At 42.0% G+C, this 22,933-nt stretch overlaps 1 protein-coding gene across 1 annotated transcript in view; it reads right to left on the bottom strand.

The window, feature by feature from the left end:
* Window positions 1-1,419: 1,419 nt before the first annotated feature.
* Window positions 1,420-22,933, bottom strand: part of tln2b (talin 2b) — a 77,481-nt gene continuing 55,967 nt past the window's right edge. Inside the window, exons 31-57 of the mRNA XM_034141970.1 lie at window positions 22,580-22,673; window positions 22,030-22,119; window positions 21,789-21,911; window positions 21,054-21,197; window positions 20,675-20,860; window positions 20,414-20,554; window positions 19,532-19,713; window positions 18,648-18,780; window positions 18,433-18,534; window positions 18,146-18,316; window positions 17,285-17,431; window positions 16,093-16,194; window positions 15,835-15,954; window positions 15,023-15,169; window positions 13,214-13,380; window positions 12,653-12,836; window positions 11,824-11,949; window positions 10,089-10,205; window positions 9,387-9,572; window positions 8,922-9,029; window positions 7,397-7,502; window positions 6,023-6,147; window positions 3,834-3,959; window positions 3,669-3,731; window positions 2,854-3,036; window positions 2,634-2,759; window positions 1,420-1,719 (exon numbers count right to left, since the gene is read on the bottom strand). Of these exons, the coding sequence (XP_033997861.1) occupies window positions 1,591-1,719; window positions 2,634-2,759; window positions 2,854-3,036; window positions 3,669-3,731; window positions 3,834-3,959; window positions 6,023-6,147; window positions 7,397-7,502; window positions 8,922-9,029; window positions 9,387-9,572; window positions 10,089-10,205; window positions 11,824-11,949; window positions 12,653-12,836; window positions 13,214-13,380; window positions 15,023-15,169; window positions 15,835-15,954; window positions 16,093-16,194; window positions 17,285-17,431; window positions 18,146-18,316; window positions 18,433-18,534; window positions 18,648-18,780; window positions 19,532-19,713; window positions 20,414-20,554; window positions 20,675-20,860; window positions 21,054-21,197; window positions 21,789-21,911; window positions 22,030-22,119; window positions 22,580-22,673 (3,628 nt within the window). The 3' untranslated portion in view covers window positions 1,420-1,590. The remainder of the gene's footprint in view (window positions 1,720-2,633; window positions 2,760-2,853; window positions 3,037-3,668; window positions 3,732-3,833; window positions 3,960-6,022; window positions 6,148-7,396; window positions 7,503-8,921; window positions 9,030-9,386; window positions 9,573-10,088; window positions 10,206-11,823; window positions 11,950-12,652; window positions 12,837-13,213; window positions 13,381-15,022; window positions 15,170-15,834; window positions 15,955-16,092; window positions 16,195-17,284; window positions 17,432-18,145; window positions 18,317-18,432; window positions 18,535-18,647; window positions 18,781-19,531; window positions 19,714-20,413; window positions 20,555-20,674; window positions 20,861-21,053; window positions 21,198-21,788; window positions 21,912-22,029; window positions 22,120-22,579; window positions 22,674-22,933) is intronic.

Raw genomic sequence — 22,933 nt, 5'->3', positions numbered from 1 at the left:
CACAATGCAGTCCAGACACTATTATGGACTGAGGAGATAAACTGCTTAAAATGTCCAATATATTATACATTAATATACTAAGAAAAAAAAAGCATTGAATGACTTTCCTCTTTCAGCGCTTGAAGCCATTTCCTTCTACTTTGCAAGGAGAATGTCCTACATTTAATATAATGGAAGCTTTAAATTGCCATCTTCAGTGTGTATGTTTATGAGCAACTTCAGTGCATAACGTATGCTCGTTTCATTCAAGAGCCCAAAGCCAAATATCATTGCACATGACCAATCTTACAACCAATAACAGCGCAGACTCTCATTACTATCTCGCCAGGATATTCAGTGTAATGTATTGCTGTAGACAGTCAGTCTATAGTGAAAATGTCTTTACAATGACAGGGCAGTGACTGGGGAGAATTATATCTGTGTGAGTGTGTGTATAGTACAGTGGGTACACAAACTAAATCTGGCCAGTGTTAATAGAAGAGGAATCAAAACATGGAGACAAGAGAGAACAAATATGATGTAAACATATATTCCTTACACAGCTCTGTGTATGTTAGGAAAGATGAACTAAGTGACATGATTTACATAAGCATGTCATATTTGGTCACATATATTCCAGATTCTCTTGTCTGCTCTTTAAGAAAAAATCTGCCAAGAATAAATATCTTTATATAGTAGCTAGTGTTGGCCAGTTGTCTGTATGCTTCTTATTTAATCCATGAGAACCCCTCAAATCCTTTCTTTCTAAAGATTTGCTACTTTAACAGCAAACCGCATATTCACATTTTTATTAGTAAAACACAAGTGCCTTTCCGCTCCATACTACTCTATTGGTTAGTAGCTTCATTGATATGTATAGACATTATGCTGCATGCAAGCCAGTGGTGAACTGAGGCATCCCCCTCCTGCCTTTCTGTGAACCCCTCAAGGTTTTTTACATTTAGAATACAAACTATGGACCCTTAGGTTTGTTCTGCCAGTTGCAGAGAATTTCATTTCTATTTGCTCTAAACCTTCAACAAGTACATAACATTCAGTGATTATAGAGAATTTCTGCATTGGTTACATCTTCGATGTATGATTGTAACAGTCGTTAATGCTCATTAATGCAGCAACACTCACAAAGCAATGATACGTTCATCATACAACTTCATCATACTTTCGCCACTTGCTTATAGTGGCAACTGTAACAACCTTCTCTTTAATTGAACTCTGAATGCCAATGCTGTACACACACACACACACACACACACACACACACACACACACACACACACACACACACACACACACACACACACACACACACACACACACACACACACACACACACACACACACACACACACACACACACACACACACACACACACACACACACACACACACACACACACACACACACACACACACACACACACACACACACACACACCAGAGCACAGGCACTTGTTTTTCTCACCAAAACAGGCCTGTTTCAAGTGCTGTATATTTCTCGGTTATATGAGAGCAAAGCAGCCAATCGTACATCGGCATCGTCTCCCCATGACAGGAGGGTGTCATCAGTGCGGCGCTCACCGCCTCTGCCAATCAGCCCTCATCCTCCCTCAGCTCGCTGGGCAGGAACTTGTACTGCTGCTGTCGGATCTGAGCCAGCTTCTTCCGGGCCTCCTCCAGCTCTCGCTCCTTCCTCAGCATCTCCTCCTGAGCCGCAATGATCTGAGGAGAGCGGGAACAGCTGACAGGAGAATGTTCCTTCCACTCATCATAATCCCATTCATGTGGATAGCTTCGTATAGAAGACTAAAAGCTGCACAGCGCTCAGCTCACACTGTACAGCCTTTTACTGTAACTGCACGCTCATTAGAGATCAATGAACAAACATTCACTTTTAAGTCTATTCGTTTACATGAGTGAAGAAGATTGGTAGTGATGCATGATTAGAGAAGCATTCAACACAAAAACTTGACAAAATGATTTCACACCCGTTTGGACTGTATGCATTATATTGTTGGTTTAGCAGTTGTTTTTATTTAATGCCTAAAGGGTAATTAGATAACTGTTTTCATCAAATGAATAGTAGTCAGGATTGTTAACATCAGGGTATACAGCTATGAAAATAATGAATATTTGTGTTATCATTTTGGCCATCTAAAAATGATAATAAATGGTCAATCAGAATCTATTAAGAGACAACATGGTCCAATGCTCCCCACAGTGAGACAGTCATCAGACATCAATATGACAGTGAGCCTCACTGATGCCCAGCTGGTGTGCCCCAATGAGTGAAACAGCAACATAATCAATCAAGATGATAAGCAAAGCTTTCTGTGGCACCCTGGTGTTTTAAGAGACACTCACTTTTCAATTACTTTCACATTTTTGCAAAGATGAAAAGACAGCTAGTAGTCTTCAAAAGATGTGATGTTTTGCAGCCGTGGGTCTCTGGTAAACCCGGTAAACAGCTTTGAAATGAAGCTGACGGGCTGTTTATCTGCAGCAGCTCATCACAAGCTCAGAAAAACGACTGTGGCATTTTGGCACGTCAGTGAGAGGTGCAAACACGCAGTGAAAAGGGCAAACCGTAGAATGGGAATGATTTCACATGAACATTTTTCAGGGTTGTGTCTCACCTGAGCTATGCCTCCAACGAATTTGGTCTTTACCACCACACTGTCATCTTCAGTCTTGTCAAAAGCTGCTTTCTGAGCCGCCTTCACCAGATTGTCTGAAGCTCGCTTCACTGCGTTTCCAGCAGCCTTCAAACAGATCATCTCAAAGTTAGAATGCCATTCACACAATCCATATGCAAACAATTACCATGGACAAATTAAGACTGTGTTTCAGCGTTACCTGTAGCCTCCTCATGGCCTCAGAGTCCTGGTTGGCCTTCACCTTGCAGGCCACCAGCAGCTGAGCCGTGGAGGCGGCGACCTGCTTGGCGGAGCAGATGAGCTTCTCCTCGCTGGCGTGGCCCTGCACCGAGGCGTTAGCGGCCTCACACAGGTTGCTGGTGGCTGCGGCTACCATACGAGCCTACAGCAAGCAACACATTCACACATGCTCTTTGGTTGGGTTTACATTTTGTTTTAAAGGTCCCCTATTATACTGTTTTTCATTACTTTATTATAGGTCTCAGACATATACAAAACATGTCTCTTAAGTGTTTGGCCTCGAAATATCAAACAGATCGTGCATTGTAGCATGCTATAATCCCCTCTGTTTCAGCCCTGTTTCAAAAGTGCTGATTCTGTGTCTTTTACTTCAGATGAAAATAAGGAGCCACTCCCCACGCCCCTCTGAGAGATATTTGGTTAAAAAAACCACAATGGTGCTCTAGGAGGAGATTCAGGTGATAATGTGGGGGGGGGGGGTTACCTTGGTTGGTTATTGGCTAATGGTTACACAAGCTAAAAAAACGTTATGACATCATAAAGTGGCCAAAATCTGATCAGCTCATTTTCAGACAGGTTTTTATATAAATGGATCAGGACAAAAAGTAAGCGAATCTTTTTTCCTGAAACTTTCAGAATCTCTTTACACAGAGGGGACACATGTTGATGTATAAAAGACAGGAACAAGTGGATTTTGCATAATAGGTGACCTTTTATCTTGGTAAAATTATAAAGTTATTACCGACATTTGTTAATGTGTACAAGGGAACTTACAGCGGATATGAGACCCTGTGACCACTGGCCGTCATCCACTGCATTGGCTAGAATGGATCCAACCTGAGTTTGATATTGGATAAACAACATAAATGACATGTTGTTTTATATTATTATATATTCTTCACATCTGAGCTGAGTGTCTGAGTAGGTGTGTTGACTGACCTTTCCTTGTGCCACCAGTTCTCTTTGAGCTGCCGATGCAGATTTAACAAGAGCGCTAGTCGCTGCTGCGATGGACTTTGCTGCTTCTAAGATCTGTTCCTCAAAGTCCAGCGTCTCATCCGCCTGCTGAAAGTAAAACACAATCATTTAGACAATTATCCTGCAGTAAATAAATATAAATCAGTGTGTCACCAAGTCAACTCGGGCCATAACCAGTAGCTTATTAATACTCTGATCATGAAAAAAATATATTTACATTATTATAATTATTTTGAATTTATAGGCATTAACTAAATGCTTTTTATAAGCCATATGCGCTGTGTCAGGAATACAAAATAGAGAATATAAAAAGTAGTACATGGAATATCCACCAGATGTTTATTTTCTTGTAGTATGTAACACTTTTCCAGTTTCCTAACACTTTAAAGTAATGAGTGCATGACCTCAGTTTCCACAATGGCAGCTATTGCCTTGAGCATAACTGTTTAACTCCATCTTCTACAAAAAACACCATCCAGCATGCCTTCCTATTTCCCAAATCTAAACACCATTGTAAAAAATCACAGTGCATCAGTTCAGAGACAAATGTTTGCCTCAGCAGTCAGCAGCATGTGATTGACCTCCATAAACACATAAGGCACACGTGGCTGGAGACAGGGCGGGACACTGTAGGAATATGTTTGATATATAGTTGGACTGAATAACAACCTAATATATCAAACATATCAGACAGAGCCCTGCAGAGAAGGCTTCCAGGTCTACAACGGCTCAGAGAGGGAGGGGGAGGCAGGGCGAGTGAGCATGCTGGGAGAACAAGAGCCCTCCCCCCATGTAGGGTGGGGATGGATGAAGGAGCAGACAGGAGAGGGAGTGAAGAGGAGGAGGAAGAAGATTACAAGCAGACAAACAACAACGTGATTAACTGTTTTACAGACAAGGGTTGGTTTAAAGGTAAAACCTGGATTGTTTAAATTAGGGTTGTATTGGGTTCTTATCCATAGTGAGTTTATTTAATTTATTTTTGTTTATTTGGTTGGTTCTGACAAATGAATGGATCAAGTCAGCGGTAGACCAGCAACTCTGGTGTTCTGTTTTTTTTTTCAATGGAGTCTGGTATGTGCACAGTATTTGAAAACAGATTATGGATGCACAATTATTTTAAATAGTTTATGAATATAGATAATAGGAATGCATGTTCCTAAATACAAATGTAACTGTTCTAGCATCAACGTATAATGAAAGTAAAATTAAGTGGTATTCCTCATTGAAATGTTTTTTGGTAAAGCTTGTATAATTTTAGTCCACTAGAGGGAGACACTGACATCCAAAAAGGGGGCAAAGCCTTTCACTCCCTAATCCCCTTTCATAAACACAAAGGTCCTCATAGATGCCGTCTGTGTCTGTGGAATTATAGTCTGAGACAGAGCATTATATGGGCTTTATTTAAAGTGGGGTAACCTAAATATAGTCTGTGTACAGGAAGAGGTATAGAAAAGGGGGAAAGCACTACAGGCACAGAAGGATCCAACTATCCAGTCTCCAGAGACAGATAAACAAACAACACAATCATGCAATAGAACACAAACACATTATAAAAGTCATTTCATTTTCCAAAAGCACTATCACAACCACCTCCCATGTTTTGCCTATTGTCTCTATTCATCATGCTCTAAAGTTATTTAGGCAAAAGTGCAGCATGGGGGGTGGGGAGATGAGAAAAGGCTGAAAAAGCCTCCCTCCTTTTAGTTCAGATATGAGGAACACTGCAATAAAACAAAGGAAATGGGTTCAATAAGACAGAGACCCTCTCTTCCAGAAAGGGTCACAACAGTTCATCACACATTTGAACTCTTTCCAAAATAAGCTTGAAGACCCAAGCAGTGTAATTGCGTCTCCTGGCAACACAACTCAAAATAATGTCCAAAAGTGCCTTTGAAAAAAGTTTTCCAAGCATCATATGTTAGCTCACCGGACCAGCTGTCTGAGTCAACATGGGATGTGTGAGGAAGAAAGGCTTTTTCTCCGCTAATGACATCGAGATAGCAGCTCAGTCACTGAAAAACATGACTCCACTTCAAAGTCAGAGTCACCTTTTCCTACCTTCGGCACACATCTTCCTCTGCTGATTAATGGCAAAAACCTGTGTGTGGGTTTGTGTGGGTGGAAAGGGTGGAGAGGGGCACTTATACCTTAGGCTTGGCTCTTGGTTTCAGCTGCTCTAGTTTCTTGGCTGCAGCTTCAATGGACGCTGCTGCTCCAAGGAGCTCAGTCTCAGCGATGACAGTGGGGTCCTGGGGGTCCACATACTCTGAGCCTGAAAGGGGTCGACACATACCCAGACCTTGTTCATCACATGCTTTTTCTTTTTGGAACAGGCTCACAGGATCAACACCAAAACAAAATGTCACTGAAATCTTTTTATGTAACAAAACTATGCCTCAATAATAACTCATCCACACAATCCAGGCCTCACAGAGATGCTCAATCTCCACCTACTTCAACTGCAGCAAAGCTCATGAGCACTGCACACAATTGTTTGCAGAATGACGGTAATGGCTAAAAGTTAAATAAGGTAAACTAAAAGTTAAAAGAAATTCACATTTGATGGATCATTGTCTTTTTATAGGTTTTTAAGTGCCCATAAAGCGGAGCTGTTTGGGAACAGCTTGGTAAGGCAGATGGAACGATGTTTTCACAGATTACGTTGAGCTCTGGGGAAATCTGTTCTGCACCCCCTACCCCCCAGGCCGTCTACTCTGCTACCCCCTTCTGAGTGTATGAAAGGTGATCTGGATGAAGAAAACACACCATATCCCACTTACCTCCATCTGAGGCAGCAAGGGAGGAGAGAGGGAGAGAGAGGGAGAGAGCACATGGGACATTAGAGAGGTGAAGTGGATAGCCCCGCTGGGTCCCGGGCTATACGCTGAAATCTAATTCTCATCCAAACACAATCTATTACTCCTGTCAGATGCAGCAGTGCAGCTTCTATAGGAAACACTCGGTGTAATAACCATCCTACACAGCTTCATTTGGAGCAATTTTCAAAGCAATCTCTCTATGCTGCGATTTCAATATTGTGAAGTGACCTATCTTTATTATTGACACAGACAGGTTTGCTGGCTTTGCTCAATAATACTATAATATCATTCATGCACAAGAGGTTTAGGACTCCTTTGACTAATCTCTAACATCTCCACAATCCTGTCATGTTTTCATTTTATCAAATTGAATAGGCCCCTAATCGAAATCCTCTCGCTTCAAATGAAAGTTATTTGGCTATTTCAGCTTTCCCAGTGTTACGCTGCAGTGGCTATAATGTCTCACAGTCACTCTAAGATCCAAATCTCCTGCCAACTATTTTTGGACAGCACACAAACTTCTATAAAATGTTATCTCTTAATAAAATAACATTTGACTGTTTTATAGGTAACCATAAACGCCTGGAATACTAAAAATACAACCCTCTTCTGTGTTTAATGGCCAGAGGGTTAACGGTCAGTAAAGGTTGTTAAGCCTAATTTTTGTAAGTGTGCATTGTGTGACAGAATGTGTGGCCTCACCTTTCATGGCCTCAGCTGTCTGGACGAGCTCTGTCACACTCGCTGCAACATGCTTCGAGTGTAAGGCCAGCTGCTGTTTCTGCTCCGGTATGGGCTTGTGCAGCACCTGAAAATATAAGAGGCATGCGTACATGTATTGTTATATATACTCCATTTCTACCATTGAAATGACTGCCAGTGATAGCTGGGAAAAACAAGTACATCTGTTTTGTTCTTTTTCCTGAAATCTCATTCAAATATATTTTTAGCAACCCTTATTATTGGCAATGAAGCAACAGCACACTCTTTATGATAAATCACTAGCTATATCACAAGGTACTTTAAGAAGCTAATGCTCTGCCAGAGTCAACTTGATGTACTACAGTATTTACTAATTATTGAAGTGAGATAATTAAGAAAGTTACTTAACACATACATTAGAAACTGTTACATGGCAATACATTTGTCTTAAAATAAAAATATGGGGAGTGTTATGATATTATGAACTAAGGAATTAAATGAAAACAAGTGTTACTGATTAATATTTAGATTAATGTCACAATGTTCTCCAACGTTTAATCAGATCTTCTGTAGGGGTATTTCTGTTGCTATGGACCGATGTGTGATGTGGAAATAATGTGTTCAGTTATGCAGTTCATTTGTTAATGGCTGACAATTGTTCATGAGACCATACTTTGAGCATAATGGTGGCATTATACTATTGTTTTGATATTGACAACAAGCCTCAAGAAAAGACCAAATAACAGTGTGTAAGACTTTCTTTCCCTGACGGTGACACTCAATATCAATCTTTTTGAAGAGCTGGGCAGTGTGATTTTAAGTAAACATTATTCAAACAATTGAGTGCATTTGTGTGGGTATTTACATCACCAGGATTGATTCAAAATAAACTACATGTTCTTCATAGTGAATAACAAATTACACAGTGCAGTATGGCTCATGTACAGCGCTTTGTGTTTGTTTTATGTTTGTAAACAATAATATGAGTTCCATGGCCCAGAAGGCATCAGATACATTGTTGTTTTTTTGTGGAATTTGTAAAAAGAACATCACCAGCCTTATTCTTTTAGTAAGGGTGACACACACACACACACACACACACACACACACACACACACACACACACACACACACACACACACACACACACACACACACACACACACACACACACACACACACACACACACACACACACACACACACACACACACACACACACACACACACACACACACACACACATCACACACACACACACACACACACACACACACACACACACACACACACACACACACAACACACACACACACACACACACACACACACACACACACACACACACAACACACACACACACACACACACACACACACACACACACACACACACACACACCACACACACACACACACACACACACACACACACACACACACACACAACACACACACACACACACACACACACACACACACACACACACACACACACACACACACACACACACACACACACACACCTGTAGGACTTGCTCCAGAAGATTGATGTAGCCGGATGTGCACTCGGAGCCGTACTGGAGCGCCTTGATCCTCAAGTCCTCGTCCACTTCTGGGTGGCAAGCCGCTTGCTGGAAGGGGGAGAAACAATGTTGTTTATAGAATTAAAAAAAAAAGGCACACTGATATGAAAATATGTGCTTAGTAAGGTGTGGAATATGCACCTAATCTAGTGCCAATTATAACAGCTATTAAAAAACGAAATACTCTTGACTCATTTGTTTGTTATATATTGATCTTCAATGCCATAGTGCTCTACTGTCACTGAAGGACATCCTAAATGCTGCTCTGCTGCAAAACGTTTGAAAGTGACTGAGTCACTGCCAGCAGGAGCAGCCATAAACTCTAACGTCCTCTCTGGGTTCACGTGTTTCCTGGCAGCCCGGTGCCTGCTCTGGCCAGGTGGGGGGGGGGGGGGGGATTAGCACCTTGCAGGTAGACAGCATATCGGAGATGGCTTTGCGGCTCAGGTTGGCCGTGGCGATCACGTCCTCCTGCTGAGCCGAGTTGCCTGCAGCCACTGCCTTGGCCGTTGCTATGGTGATGCCCTTTGTCATGCGGATAAACTCCTCAGGTGTGGTGGACTTCTCTGGGATGTCCTTGGACTGGAACACCTGGCATGATGAAGACCCGGAGGACACAGGTAGTTGGATAAAGGCATGACAGGAGCTCAGATATGTTAATATAGATGGGAAAATTCTACGTGAGCACATTATTATAAAGTAGGAAATCACATGTTAAGAAGAGAGGCAGATAGGATGCATAAATAGGGAAATGTGTCATTAGTACTTAGGTAGACTGTGTTGAATTAGGCTGGAGCTCTTGGTAAAGCCTCCTCTCGGGCTGGGGGTCCTCCGATAAGGATTAGCACTAAATTACAAAAAACAAGCTCTTCCTTTCTCACTTTGCCTGCGCCTGCTAGCCAGACCCTGATAAGAGCTGTAAAACCTGCAGGGGCTGAGAGGATCGGCGCTGGACAGATAATAAAGGAAAAATAACAAAAAGCTCCCCTGTTGCGTTGAGAATAATAGACACAGATATCTCTGACCCTCTTTGAGCCAGCTTTGCAAAGAGCCTGTGTTTCATCAGTTGCATATAAAGAAGAGGTTGTGCCTGTGAGAGGCTCTTACTGTCAGCTCCTGTTTGATGCACTCAATGGTGGCCTCCAGTGCCCTCGTCCCGCGAGTCGCCTCATCCTCCACTGCCTTCACCGTTTTTAAAAGAGACGTCACGTTGGTCACCATCACCTGTCACAGAAAGGGAGACATGATGAGGCTCATCGTCAGACCAGGAGGTGGAGCTCTTTATCCTCAGCTGTAAAACGTCACATTACAAGATTGTTTTTTTTCCCTTCACTGATTTCATTACAGTGAATAATGGTTACATGCGTTGAAGGTGCTTTTCTAATGAAAATGAAAGACAGCAGCTGCTGAAGAAACAGAGGCCTGAGGTCTGTATTTCAAATTAAAAGGAGAAGGATTGACTTCTTGTAATTCAGATGATTCAATGGTGACTACAATGGAAAAAAACAACTGAAATTGTATTCATGGTGACACATTCTGGCCTGTCAGTGCAGCATTCAGCAGAGTGTACATTATTAGGTTAGGAATTTGAGCAACATGATCTGCAGGAGTTTAAGAGGGTCCCATTTGGAGGTCACCATATGTTGGAGGAACAGAAACAATCTGTCAACATAGCCAGGTCCATGGGTGGCCCTTATTCCATTTAGATGAGAAAACACAAGAAACCCCATGCAACAGTTGGAGTTACATGCTGTGTTGGGATGATAGTTGTGAGAACAATGAATAAATAACTTGAGGAAGTTTGCAGAACACTAGCATATCTTTGGTTCAGACGTATGTGAGGCTCTGTCACTGCTTAGACACTTTGATCTTTGTTTCTCTATTCGAGTGGCCGCAGCTGGTCGTGTGCAAAATGTCTGATCTCCTCTACAGCAGTTGGCAGCTGTGACTGTGGTCATGATGATTGAGAGTAAAATGACCACTCTCTACTTTCTAATGAATGTATTGTCCAGATTATCTTGCAGCACCTAGTAGTTGCGAAACATCTTTTCTTCTCTTCAGTGTCCTTAAAACAAACATTACACATACTGTGTATCTGTCCATAAGCTTTATATTATAATTTGTGTATTTCTTAATTTAACTACTAGCACTTCTTAACTTAAATTGTTGCTTTTTTTTTATTCAACTGCTGCTATTTCTATCACTACTAATCGCATATTTTGCGTTCCTTTTTTCTAGTTTTGTTTAACCTTTAAGGTATTTATGTGGGGTATAATAATATAACATGTCTTGACCAGATTGTAAAACAGAGAAAGAAGTCTTTGTTTTTTAGCTATGTAAATAATACTGACTCGACATGACAAACAAAATTGTTGGGCTGACTATCCTTGAAGCATCACTTAGATCAGGTTTTGACAGTCAAGCTGATTCATAAAGGACTAACGTCTCTACAGACACAATATATGGACTCTTGTGTTTACAGTTCCTTTTCAATAAAGCAAACTCACTTTCTATCTCACACACAAAGATGCATGAAAACAATGTAGATTTATAGTGATGGGTCCAGTGCCACATGCAGATAAGACAGAGACATGTGTCTTGCAAACCTTCAAGGACTGGCATATAGTTCTTTTGAAAAAGCCTTACTTTGTGCTACCAGATACATCAAAATAAACAAAGCAGTAATACAAAGAGAGCATTTCTATAACACATATCTACAGTGTATGCAGTATCCTCTCAGTGAGGAGGCATACGCTGAATATTAAAATGGAGACATTGCTGAAATCAATACACAGCTAAACCAGATATGACAGTCATTTGTTAAAGCGGATTATTCCTTTACCTTGGCAGCGCTCTTCAGCTGATACATGGACGGGTCGTCAGCTGGCTTGCCCGCGGCACACTTGGTGGCGCTGATGAGTTCGGCCAGGGCCTTGGCCACATCCCGCACCGCGTTTATCAGAACCACCTGAGGAGATAGAGCGGGAATCAATAATGGAGAGAGTACAGGTTTATCAGTAGCACCCAGGGGAGAGGATTTAACACCGCTGCCCTCATCACTGCCACCTCGTCATGATACGAGTGGTGAAGGGCAGAGATACAGGCATACACACAGAGGAGACACAATGGGTATCACATGACACTGCAATTACAAATGAATCTAATGCTGGGTGTGGAGAAAGATACATTACATTCATTCTAAATGAATAATACAATATAATAGTATAGTGATAATGTGTTACAATAGAAAGCGCTGTTTAGCTTAGTGTAAAAGTAATGGTCAAACTTTCTAGGATGCCCATGACTATAATGCAATAAAAAAATCCTGGTGACCGGCGATTATGAAAGTATTAGGATAACATTTAAGTAACACTGTCTTAATAATTATAAAATGATTGTTAAAAATCATTATGAATAATATATTAGTTTTTATAACTATGATTATACAGTGCTATAAAAAATCAGGTGTCATAGAAATGGTCACCAAAGTAATTATTGTATCAAATGTAACTTAATTTCAGTACCATATTTACAATGAATCCAACACCTACACTTGTTCCAGTGTTTCCAAAAACAAAAGGCATAGCTTGTGTCACCTTGAATAGTCTCAATAACGGCCAAACAAGTGATTTTTGTTAGAAAATAACAATAATGTTTTATTTTTTCCTCACCTGTGTCTCTGGGTCCTCAGAGCCCATGCTGGTGGCTCCCAGTTTGACCACCTCAGTGAGCTGGGTGATGGTCTTGGCCGAGGACTGGGCCGCCTGGGCCAGTTTCTCCTGGCTGGACGCGGCTCCAGCCACCAGCAGCTTGGTGTCCTCCACCAGCGCCTTGGCTGTCTTCAAGATGCTCTCCCTGAGGGACGGGACACATTGTGTCACAATCTGCTGCACAGTCACACTCAAGTACCGGCAACACGCAAGGAAGCTGTTGTTTTTGTAAAAGAAAGTGTGTTCAAAAATTGTATTTTTAAATGTTCATTCATTACGTAAAGAGCATCCGGATATTGGGCTTTATTGACAAACTGCATTTCTGCTCAGTGAGTCATCAAAAGGAAAATGGAGCTCTGAGGTTACAATGTAAAAACTTAACAACTGTAATCTTAGTATAACATTTTATATTATATATATATTTCTCAGAACACATGTTAACATTTCCTTTTCAACCTCATCAACTTTTTCTTTTTTTAGAGACTTTCGTTTAACATTGTGTGTTGGTCAAGGTCGTTGCACCTGTGGTCAGCAAAAGACTCTTCATTCTCAGGGCTCAGTGTTCCAGCTGAGGCGAACATGATGGTGGTGTCCAGGTCAGCGATGATGCCAGAAACAGCGCAGGCTGCTGTGATGCAGGCCTGGGTGCCTTTGTTCCCTGCCTGCAGAGCTGACAGTACCAAGGACACCTGGAACATGTGAAGCAGAGCATTAGATATGCAGAGAGTCCTTCAAACACGCTGTTTTCAGAGGTGTAAAAAGCACCTAAGAATAACCCTAGTTTCGGTGTGCTCTGCATATTTTTGTATGATTAACCAGCAGCTTTTCTACTCTCTGGGATGTTGGCAGAGCCCTTATAAATCAGGGGAGTGAGGTTGTAAATATTTAGAGTGAAAGATATGGTCGAGCTGGATTAAAGGAGGATGCTGGGAGTAAGAAGAGGGAGCCCGGTTAAACATGCATCAAATTAGAGTCTGCTGCACAATCACATTAAGTCAATGAGCCTGAGTCTGCAAATCACACATCTCCCTTGAAGACTGCTGTCCGCCTGCCCCTCTTAAACAAATGGAGAGCTCTTAGAGGTGCATTTCAAACAGGCTCAGGCTTCACGTATCAGCAAACCTATGACCACAAATTATTCACGTTTGGTATCAGCCCTTAATCAATTCATTGCCTCAGAGTGGAGAGAAATTCTAATGTGTGAACAGCACGGCTAGCTGCAGCCGGGTCGCAGCAGGGGGACATTAGTATTATCATTAACAGCACAGTGAGGGGCTGATCAGGAGAGCAGGCTCACATGACCTGCATGACTGGTACAAAATAAAGTAAAAAAACAGTTATTCCCACCTAGAATAACATACAATATAGTCCTCTGACTCTATACTAGAGCAATATTGGGCTAAAGCTACACTTTAAAGTTCTCTTATCATAATATTTTTAGGCATATATTATAGGTCTCAGATATATAAAAAACATGTATATGAAGTTTTTTGCTCAAACTACCAAACAGATCACCCATTCTAGCCTCATCCCCCTCTATTTCAGCCCTGTTAGAGAAGTGCTGATTCTGGGTCCGTAGCTTTAAACAAAAAAAAGGAGGGGGGAGCTAATGCCTGCTCATGCAGGAGAATTCTACCCAGATACTCAGCTAAATGCTGCTGTGATTAAACACCATATTATGTTCAAAACCACATCAAGGATTATTTCTGAAACGGTATGGAGCTCAAATGCTTTTTCTCTTTTTACCACAAGGTGAGTACCTTTTTATTTCTTGCTTTTTTTACACATACATCCAGTACAGCGTTAGCTCTGAGTGTTAGCGGTGCTTGCTAATGGAAACAAAGACCATATTACTTCCAAAACACGTCGTGCATTGTTTCTGATAGCGACGTATCTGATAGGGCCGTGGGCGTAAAGCCAGCCCACATTTCAGATATTACGTCATATCGGATGCAAATCTGGATCAGCTCCTGTTTTCTGACACTTTGTGAGTTCCCTTACATACCTGGGACACATATTTATGGATAAAAGACATACAAAAGTGCATTTTGCATGATAGGAGACCTTTAATAATAATGAATAATAATCATAATACAAAGCATACCTGTAACAGTATAGTAAATAGTTATTCACACCTGAACTGCAGCAACTTCTTGCAGCTACACAAAATTAAATTATCTTAATCACCTTATTTAAATAAGTACAGATGCATAAAATACACTTCTAAAAGCAGAAATGGCAAATTACGACAGCAAAAAAGAGACTGCCCCTAAACATGTAGGTTGTGCAAAGCTTTCTTCTGCGGGAGTTAAAGATGTCTCCCTGGCTTACCTTCTCGGTGACGGCGCGGGCACACTCGATGAGCTCCCTCTTGGAGAAGCTGTCCGTGGGGCTGAGCTGCAGGGCTCCAGCCTTCTGCACCATGTAGATACAGCCGTGGCCCAGCTCCTGCACTCGTGTCTTTATCTGGAACCCAACCTGAAAGCAGAACCAGACATCGACTTACGCCGCATCCATCTTCTAATTTGTTTCACTGTGCGAAACAATTGCACTCATGTCTTCAACTGGCATGTCTCTTATCCAGCAGTTGGATGAAAATGAATTGAAGCACCCTCACAGAGGGAATGGTGGCCCTACACCTTTCATTTACAGACTGAGATTCACGGGTGGGTGGTACTTCATTATAAGCATCACTATAGGCTTTTAGACTTGTACTTCGAGGCACAATGTCGCTATGGTAACCAGCAGGGTTTCTAGCAGCCTCTTATGTACAAGATATTGATAAGAGCTGTGCGCTTATTAGTGCAATGTTTCCACACATTGCTGTCCTCTGGACTACACAGAGAAGCTTTAAGAAAAGTCTGTCTTTCTGGACGCTGGAGGGGTTTATTTCTGTTTGATCTCACACAGTCGGGAGCAGCCTTGAGGAAGGGGCGTCACAGCTCACATCGGCTCTGATCACTGAGTGAGTGAAAACATCCCAAAGCGTTTCTGGTGTAAAATACAGCCCTTAGCCGATATTTCAGTCTGACGTTTCAGGGGCACAATTGCAAGAGAGATATACTGCGGATATGGTCAATCTTTTATATCATCATTTTATTTTTCCCCATATGCGCCATAGGACAGAGAGCGTGGCTTCTCACCTCGTTGGGCTCTGCGGTGGCTGCAGCGAGGCGTCCTTGGTGTGCGAGCTGTCCGTAGTCCACTGTCACCTGAGAGGCAAGGCCACCGAGCTCTTCAGGGCAGGTTATTGACTTGGTCATCTGGCGACAGAGAGAACATACATCATCAGCAGAGGCAGATTGATGTTTCTCCAGCCCTACTGACAAATATTGTCATGGCAGATTGGAAACGTAATGGAAAACACATAGAGTCAGGCGTTAATATCTTAGTGCACTCACCATCTCCTGCGCAGTGATAGCGATGGCCTTGGAGTACTTCACCATGGTGGTCTGGTAGTCCACAAACGAACCCTCAGGCTCGGGGGGTGTTCCTTCATCCAGCTGGGAAGATTAACCTTTTAGTTATCATCTCTCCATAGGACATGGTGCAAAGCTATCCTCAGTGTTTACTACAATTTACTTTATGTGAGATTTTTGTTATCGTTTGGTATCACTTTTAATATAAAGCTAAACAAAGGTTTTGAGGTTTTATTTGCTTATTCCATTAATGGTTAATAATTATTCCACCATTTCTTTAAGGCCTGGTCTAATAGCTTAGTTACAGATTCTGCTTTAAACTTTGTTCCTAAATGTCATGCTTTATTGATAAGTATTATTATGATGTTCAAATCTGAGGATCTTTTGGTTTTGAACAGTTGTGTCAGCGCGCAATCAAGTGAAGGATGCAATTGTTTCCAATGCAGCTTGTGTTTTTCCCCGAAGTTATTACTCATCAAGTTGGATGTTGCTGAAAGAATTTTTTTTACATTAGAAAAATCGTCTCCAGCTGTGAAAGCTAATAATTCAATTATAAATGGTCCTCTTCTGTAGGAGAAGTATGAGGCAGCTTCAAAGATAAATCAGATATGTTAGGAATACCAACACACTATTGGCAGCCCAGGATCTATTTACAGTTCAAGGTAATTCATATATAATTTATTAACAATAAAAAAGCCATAATTGAGAAAATATAAACCTTTTTATGTATAAATTCTTGTAAAATGGGGCCACTTTATAAAGGCTCATATGGTTTTAATGACTGTTGCTCTCCTGCGTTTAAGCTGAGGGTAAAATTAAATGAAAAACACAAGGATCTTAGCCAAGAGGATATTTTCTGGCTATGAGCAGATCATCACCAATTATTAACTGTGATGACTACACAGTGACATGTCCCCCGGCAGGACGAGTGACAGCTAACATCACCAGTGGGCTGTGGGTTTAAAACTTGTCATCCCTTAGACTAATGAGAGTCACTGACAAGGACATGGTCGCTGCACACTCACTGTGGATTTTTTCTCTTACAGGCAAAGCTCCTTTTGCCTTAAGGTTGGGAATAAGTGTCAACCTGAAATCCATTTAAAACCACCTGAGCAGACTGGTAACACACTGATGCATTCTTTATCAAAACACACACAAACACACCCTTACTCACCCTGCCCATGGACTCAGCGATGGCCTCCACCATGCCCCCGACCATGCCTCCTTCACTGGCCGCCTCATTCAAAGTAACCATGATGTCGTCCACCGCCTCCTTCATCAGCTGGGATGCTTCAGAGATGGCATCGTGGGTGTGGGACGCCTGGGGACACAGCCAGCAGATTAACGTTTCTGTGCCAATGTCTTGGTCGAACCAGAATGAAATTCATCAGCATGTCCCTACAGCTGGTGAGTACGCAGTGCCACACTGAAGGACACTTCACCAGGCTGGATTCTTGCTGCTGTAAGGACTTGTACTATCCCTATTTTTGAATTGTTAAAACTCAAAATGAAACAAAAGAAACATTGTTATTTATTTTTGTTTTATCTCCAGTGAACATAATATGAGACTTATTAAACAGAACAAATATGACATGTAGCACTATCCCAGAGAGCACACATTCCCTACAGTTCTCAATTACACTGAATAATGTAGGCAAGGTTAGACAGACAACAGAGGTTTATCACAAGGATCTTGTATTTTTTCTTTACTTATGGTGGCTGAGCTTGAGGAACAACAGAAACACCAGGGGTTACAAGTTGTGTAATAAACAGGGGCTCCTGCTGATTTGTTCTGAGTTTGAAACGAGCAAAAAGACTTATAGCTAAAAGAAAACGTTATAGAGAATTTCCGAAAATTAGGCAGATGTAAGTTCTTCATGATCCCCTTTATTAAAATCAATAAACCCTTGAAAGAACAGGACTGTGTAACTGTCCTAACCTGCTGAAATGTTGCTTAATATCACAGGTGACTCTTGGAATAGAGGTAATGATAGGTTAAACAGTCTGTGTCTATACTGTATGAGCGGCTTAGCACCTTTGGGTTTCCCCCTCCTTCCTTGGCAGCGTAGAGCATCTGCAGGGCAGACTCTGAGAGGGTCTTGGTCTGGTCTAAGATGGTCATCTGCTGCTGGTGGTCGTGCAGCTTAGAGGCCAGGCCCACCGCTGCCACTATGAGGGGATCAAAGTAACGGGCGAGCTGGGACACCTGTGAGAGAAGAAGTATTAGAGAGGAAAGATTTCATCACAAGACAGAAGACAGAGGGAATGGGTTTTTCTTTCTAAATCCAGGGGGGATAAAGGGATATATGGTCAGACCAGCACCTTGTGTCCTAGTTGGGCAGCTTCCCCTCGAGCCGTTGTGGAGACGGGATCAATCAGATGCCCAATCTCCTGCACAGAGGATGTCAGCTGATCCTGGAGGGCCTGGTGAGTTACAACAGCAGAGAATTACGGTCTAAGTCACAGCAGAAAGTCTACAGATCCCATTCAGTTCTTTCTCTCGGACAAGATGGAGCTGATGAGGTACTTGAACTCACTTCCATGGAGATATCATCTCTGCAGGGCAAAGTCTGCCCAACTGAAGCTAGGGAAGCGTGCTCAATGTCCCGGATACACTTATTGATGTTATCAATGGAGTAATCACACTCCCTCTGGCCCGGTGCCTTGTCCCTGTTATCAGAAATGTTAAGAAATACATGTGTTAATAGTGTTTTACATTGTTGTGCAATAAATATATAATACATTTAAACAGTTTGAATATTGAAAAGACTAAGAGGTATAAACATCCCCAATTCATCTCACATAGATACTTAAATACATTTAAATGTAATAGTTTGACAATACGGGAAATATTTTCTTCCCACTTTTCTGACTGGGTTGGATGAGAAAATGTACACCATTTTTACATCTGTATGTTTTATATGGAGCTACAGCAGCTGGCCTGGAAACAGCTAACCTGTCTCTGTCCAAAGGTACAACTAAAACTGCCAATATCTTGTTTGTTGTACCTGCAGAGTGGGTTTTACAGGATTTAATGGCCAGGGGTCTCCCCATCACCATGAGCTCACTTTTAAGCACACGTTCAGACATGTGATAACCAAATGCAGTCTATTGTGGACCGTATCTATCTGTGAGTATAGCATATGCCTTGGTTTGGGGGATGATGATTAGATAGATCTAGGTGGGTAAGTACCTTTGACTAAATGTGTTGCAGATCCACTGGAATATCTCCAATGCTCAATACAGTAGCTTTAAATAATCTATTACGAGGCAGCCCATCTCAGCAGGTATGAACTAATGTGACAATTTATTGCTTATCTGAGCAGAGTAAGCCCTCTGGCTTCAGAATCATATTTTTCTGTGGGTAACCAACAATAATCCTTCAGAGACTGATGTGGCAGGAGATAGGAATTATACCAACCTGATGGAGGTGATCAGACTTTTGATGGAGTCAGAGACTGTTCTGGAGTGGCCAGCCAGTATGGACCATGTTGGAGGATCTTTGGGGTTGAGCACCAGCGAGCGGGCTGTTTCTAATAGATAAGTGGAGCTATCGAGCATGGAGCGGGCTGAACGCACAATGGGCTCCTGAGATGCTGAGCCCTGTGGAAATAAAAAGATTAGTGCAGGTGAAACAACAGCCCAGGGAGCATCTCAACAGCAAAGAGCTCGCTAGCCACATGTTCATGACAGAGGTGTTAATATTCCTTGACTACCTGGGAGAGATCAAAGGCCCAATCAAAGGGAGGGATGAGATTAAAAAGGCAGCTTTACACAGATGCAGGAAGAAACACCTTCAGTCTTTATGATCCCAGCCAAAGCTTCCCTCGGCAATTAGATGAACAAGCTGAAGATTAGAGCAGCTGTGCTGAAAAAGAGTGCAGTTAAACACTGCCCTCCAACAGATTACAGCCATAAAGCTTTTAGAGGACTGTGCGAGAACTGCTTCACTCAGATTGAAAAATAAAAAGCCATCTTTCTTCTAGAGTCTTTAAAACACAGAAAGAAAAGGGAACATTGGACCTTAATCCAATTCCCCCCTTTGATCGCTGTAAAAACCTTTCTGTGTTGGCACATATAAAAGTGTCTGTTTGAAGGGGATTGAGAGCAGGAGTGACAAACATATTCATGATCTCTCTGAAGAGAAGCTTCACTAGGATGAGTGAGAAGAGAAAGCTAATTGGATGTTTCTGAGTCCCTGGTGAAATATAACCAGTCATTTTCATTCAGCTAAATCACTAGGAACTGAGGAAAGAATCAAAAAGAAGGTTCTGAACCAACACGGATCAAATTAGATGAATACCTCATGGCTGATTTGCGCTGGGATGCTGGCAAACTCAGGGTTGTTGGAAAAAGTTGACAGGTTTTCTACAGCCTCAAGGAGAGGGGTCGTAGCAACACGGCATCTGTTTCTATTATCTTCCGAAAAATCCCCGTCCGAGCCCTGAAACAAGACGACTGCATATAAATATTTGTCTAATTTGGTCATATTTCTGTAAGCCACTGAATTATACACACAGCTTCTCACGTGACGAAAGAATTCTGTAACAAATTTACACTCAACGTTTTGATCAGTTGGGGAGTTGACCTTGATGGTTTTGACAAGGTTGGCTGTGGTGTTGGCCACCTCTTTGGCTGACTGGACAAACTGTCGCCTAGCCACAGGGTTGGAGGTCTTAGAAGAAGCCAGGCGGCAGGCGTTACAGAGAGCTGAGGTGTGCTTGGCTACAATTGTTGCTGCAGACAAGATCTGACAAAGAAAAGACAAACAGGAAGCAGATTTTTTATGAAATGAGGCATCCCAGTGAGGTGTGTAGAGTAACACTCAGGTGTATTCTAAGGTTTTCAAACTTAAAGTGTTATTAAATCAGTCACAAGAGATTTATGTAAAACACTACTGCTCTAAGATCAGTCCCCATTGGCCAGGGTTTGAATCTTCTTACCTGTGAGGGACTGCTGGCTGGGTCAACTAAGTTCTGACAAGCCATCTGTATGGCCTGGTGGGCTTTGGCAAACTGGATGGGGTCCACCAGCCCCTCGTGCCCTGACTGACTATTCGGATCAGACACACCTACAAGATAAGAGGCCTACAAGGAAGAAAACACAAACAGTTATATTAATGTTTCAGTTTTCAAATTAAGAAAGTATTTTTGTTTTGTATGATCCATTTGTTGTCAAAAACAAGCTAACACCCACCACATGCAGTCCACATTCTCTGACAAATATGATCACATGATTACAGTACATGGACAGATACATTTTTAAATGATATTGTATACATTTTGCATAACAGGAGAGCTTTCTGCAGAGGAAACAAAAGATCTGTCAGAATGCCCTTTTCCAGACAAGGCAACTGAATGTTGAATAGCAGTTTTCAGCTTTAGGGATGGGAGCCAATGAAACCTGGCTATCTGTCATAGCTTGCTAAGCTTTAAATGCCACTTATGAATGGATTCCTTCATGTCAAGATGTTTGAATCTGTTTTCATGTATTGTTGAGAGGGCTGTAACAACCTTTAGAAAATGCTCAACAATTAGTTTTTCCTAATTGAAATGTTACCAGATGAATTCTAAGTAGATTAAAACAAACAGGAAGAGTAGTACAGAAGAGGAAACAGCTCAGATGAAAGCCAAAGCATGGTCATAATAGTTAAAGTTACTATAATGCTGTGATCTCACCTGTCCTGCAGCCTCCGTCAGGCCACACAGAGCTTTGGACGCCACGCACACGCTCTCCCCAAAGGCCATTACATCCCCTGTTTTACAGTTATGTGATATACCTGCCATTGATTCTCCTAGGACCTGAGGGGTGAGGAAACGGAGAAAACATATTTGAATTACATCTTCATCTGCCTAATATATAAACTATCTCTGACAGGTAAAGTATATAGATTAGACAATTATCTTTGAAAAGCTGTACCTTTGAATTCTCCATGACGCTCTCGATGCAGTCAAAGTAGGAGAGCTCGTTGACAGGCTCATTGGGATTATCTAGCAGGCCTCTGACAGCCTACACACAGACAGAGATGATGAGAACTAAAACTAGAATGGACACACCACTAAACATTCCTGCCTTGATAGTACACTTTAATCAGCAACTAAATTCAAAGAAAAAATAAATACTATAAATGTAAATCAAACTGATGAGAATATACTGCCTTGATAAATCATCATAGTCAAGCCTTTAAAATGTTCAGTAACTTGAGTATAACTGCATGTAGGCTTAAGTATGCAAAAATGCTCTGGTTCAACGTGTGTCACTAATGCACTTCCTATAGTTCTGAATTAATTATCCATCCACAAGAAATGGCTTTCGGGACTTAATCAAATGCAAAATAGATGCAAAGAAAAGGATGAAAAAAATGCACTTAGTTTCCTCGATAAAACCCATACAGGCATGAAAAGGCAACAGAAAACAGTCCTGAAGAGAAGGAGTCTGTGTGTGGTACAGTGTATGTGAGGACGGCTACCTCCAACTCCCTCAAGGCGTTGTCACACTCCCTTTGTCCTGCTGCTTGCTGGGTACAGAGCGTGATCAGCTGGTTAATACTCTCTGTCACTGCCCTGAAACACACAGACACACACACAGGCTTTTTAGCTCTCACATGTCTCCTCCGCATGCACACACAGCCTGGCTTCACTCTCACATGCTTTCAGCTCCCCATTGAAGCATGGCTCCGTCGGCCCCTCACTGCGATGGGCTAACACAGCGCACAGAAGAGCAGAGATTCTCTTGAGTTTGTGTTCAGCCTCGCTGAGCACAGACAGGCCCTAGCATAGGCTTCCATCTTCTTAATTAGACAGAGCGAAGTCGGCCAGGCCCA

This window comes from Trematomus bernacchii, unplaced genomic scaffold, assembly GCF_902827165.1.
Source record: "Trematomus bernacchii unplaced genomic scaffold, fTreBer1.1, whole genome shotgun sequence".
Classification (NCBI taxonomy): Eukaryota; Metazoa; Chordata; class Actinopteri; order Perciformes; family Nototheniidae; genus Trematomus; species Trematomus bernacchii.
This window is presented reverse-complemented; position numbering and strand designations above follow the sequence as displayed.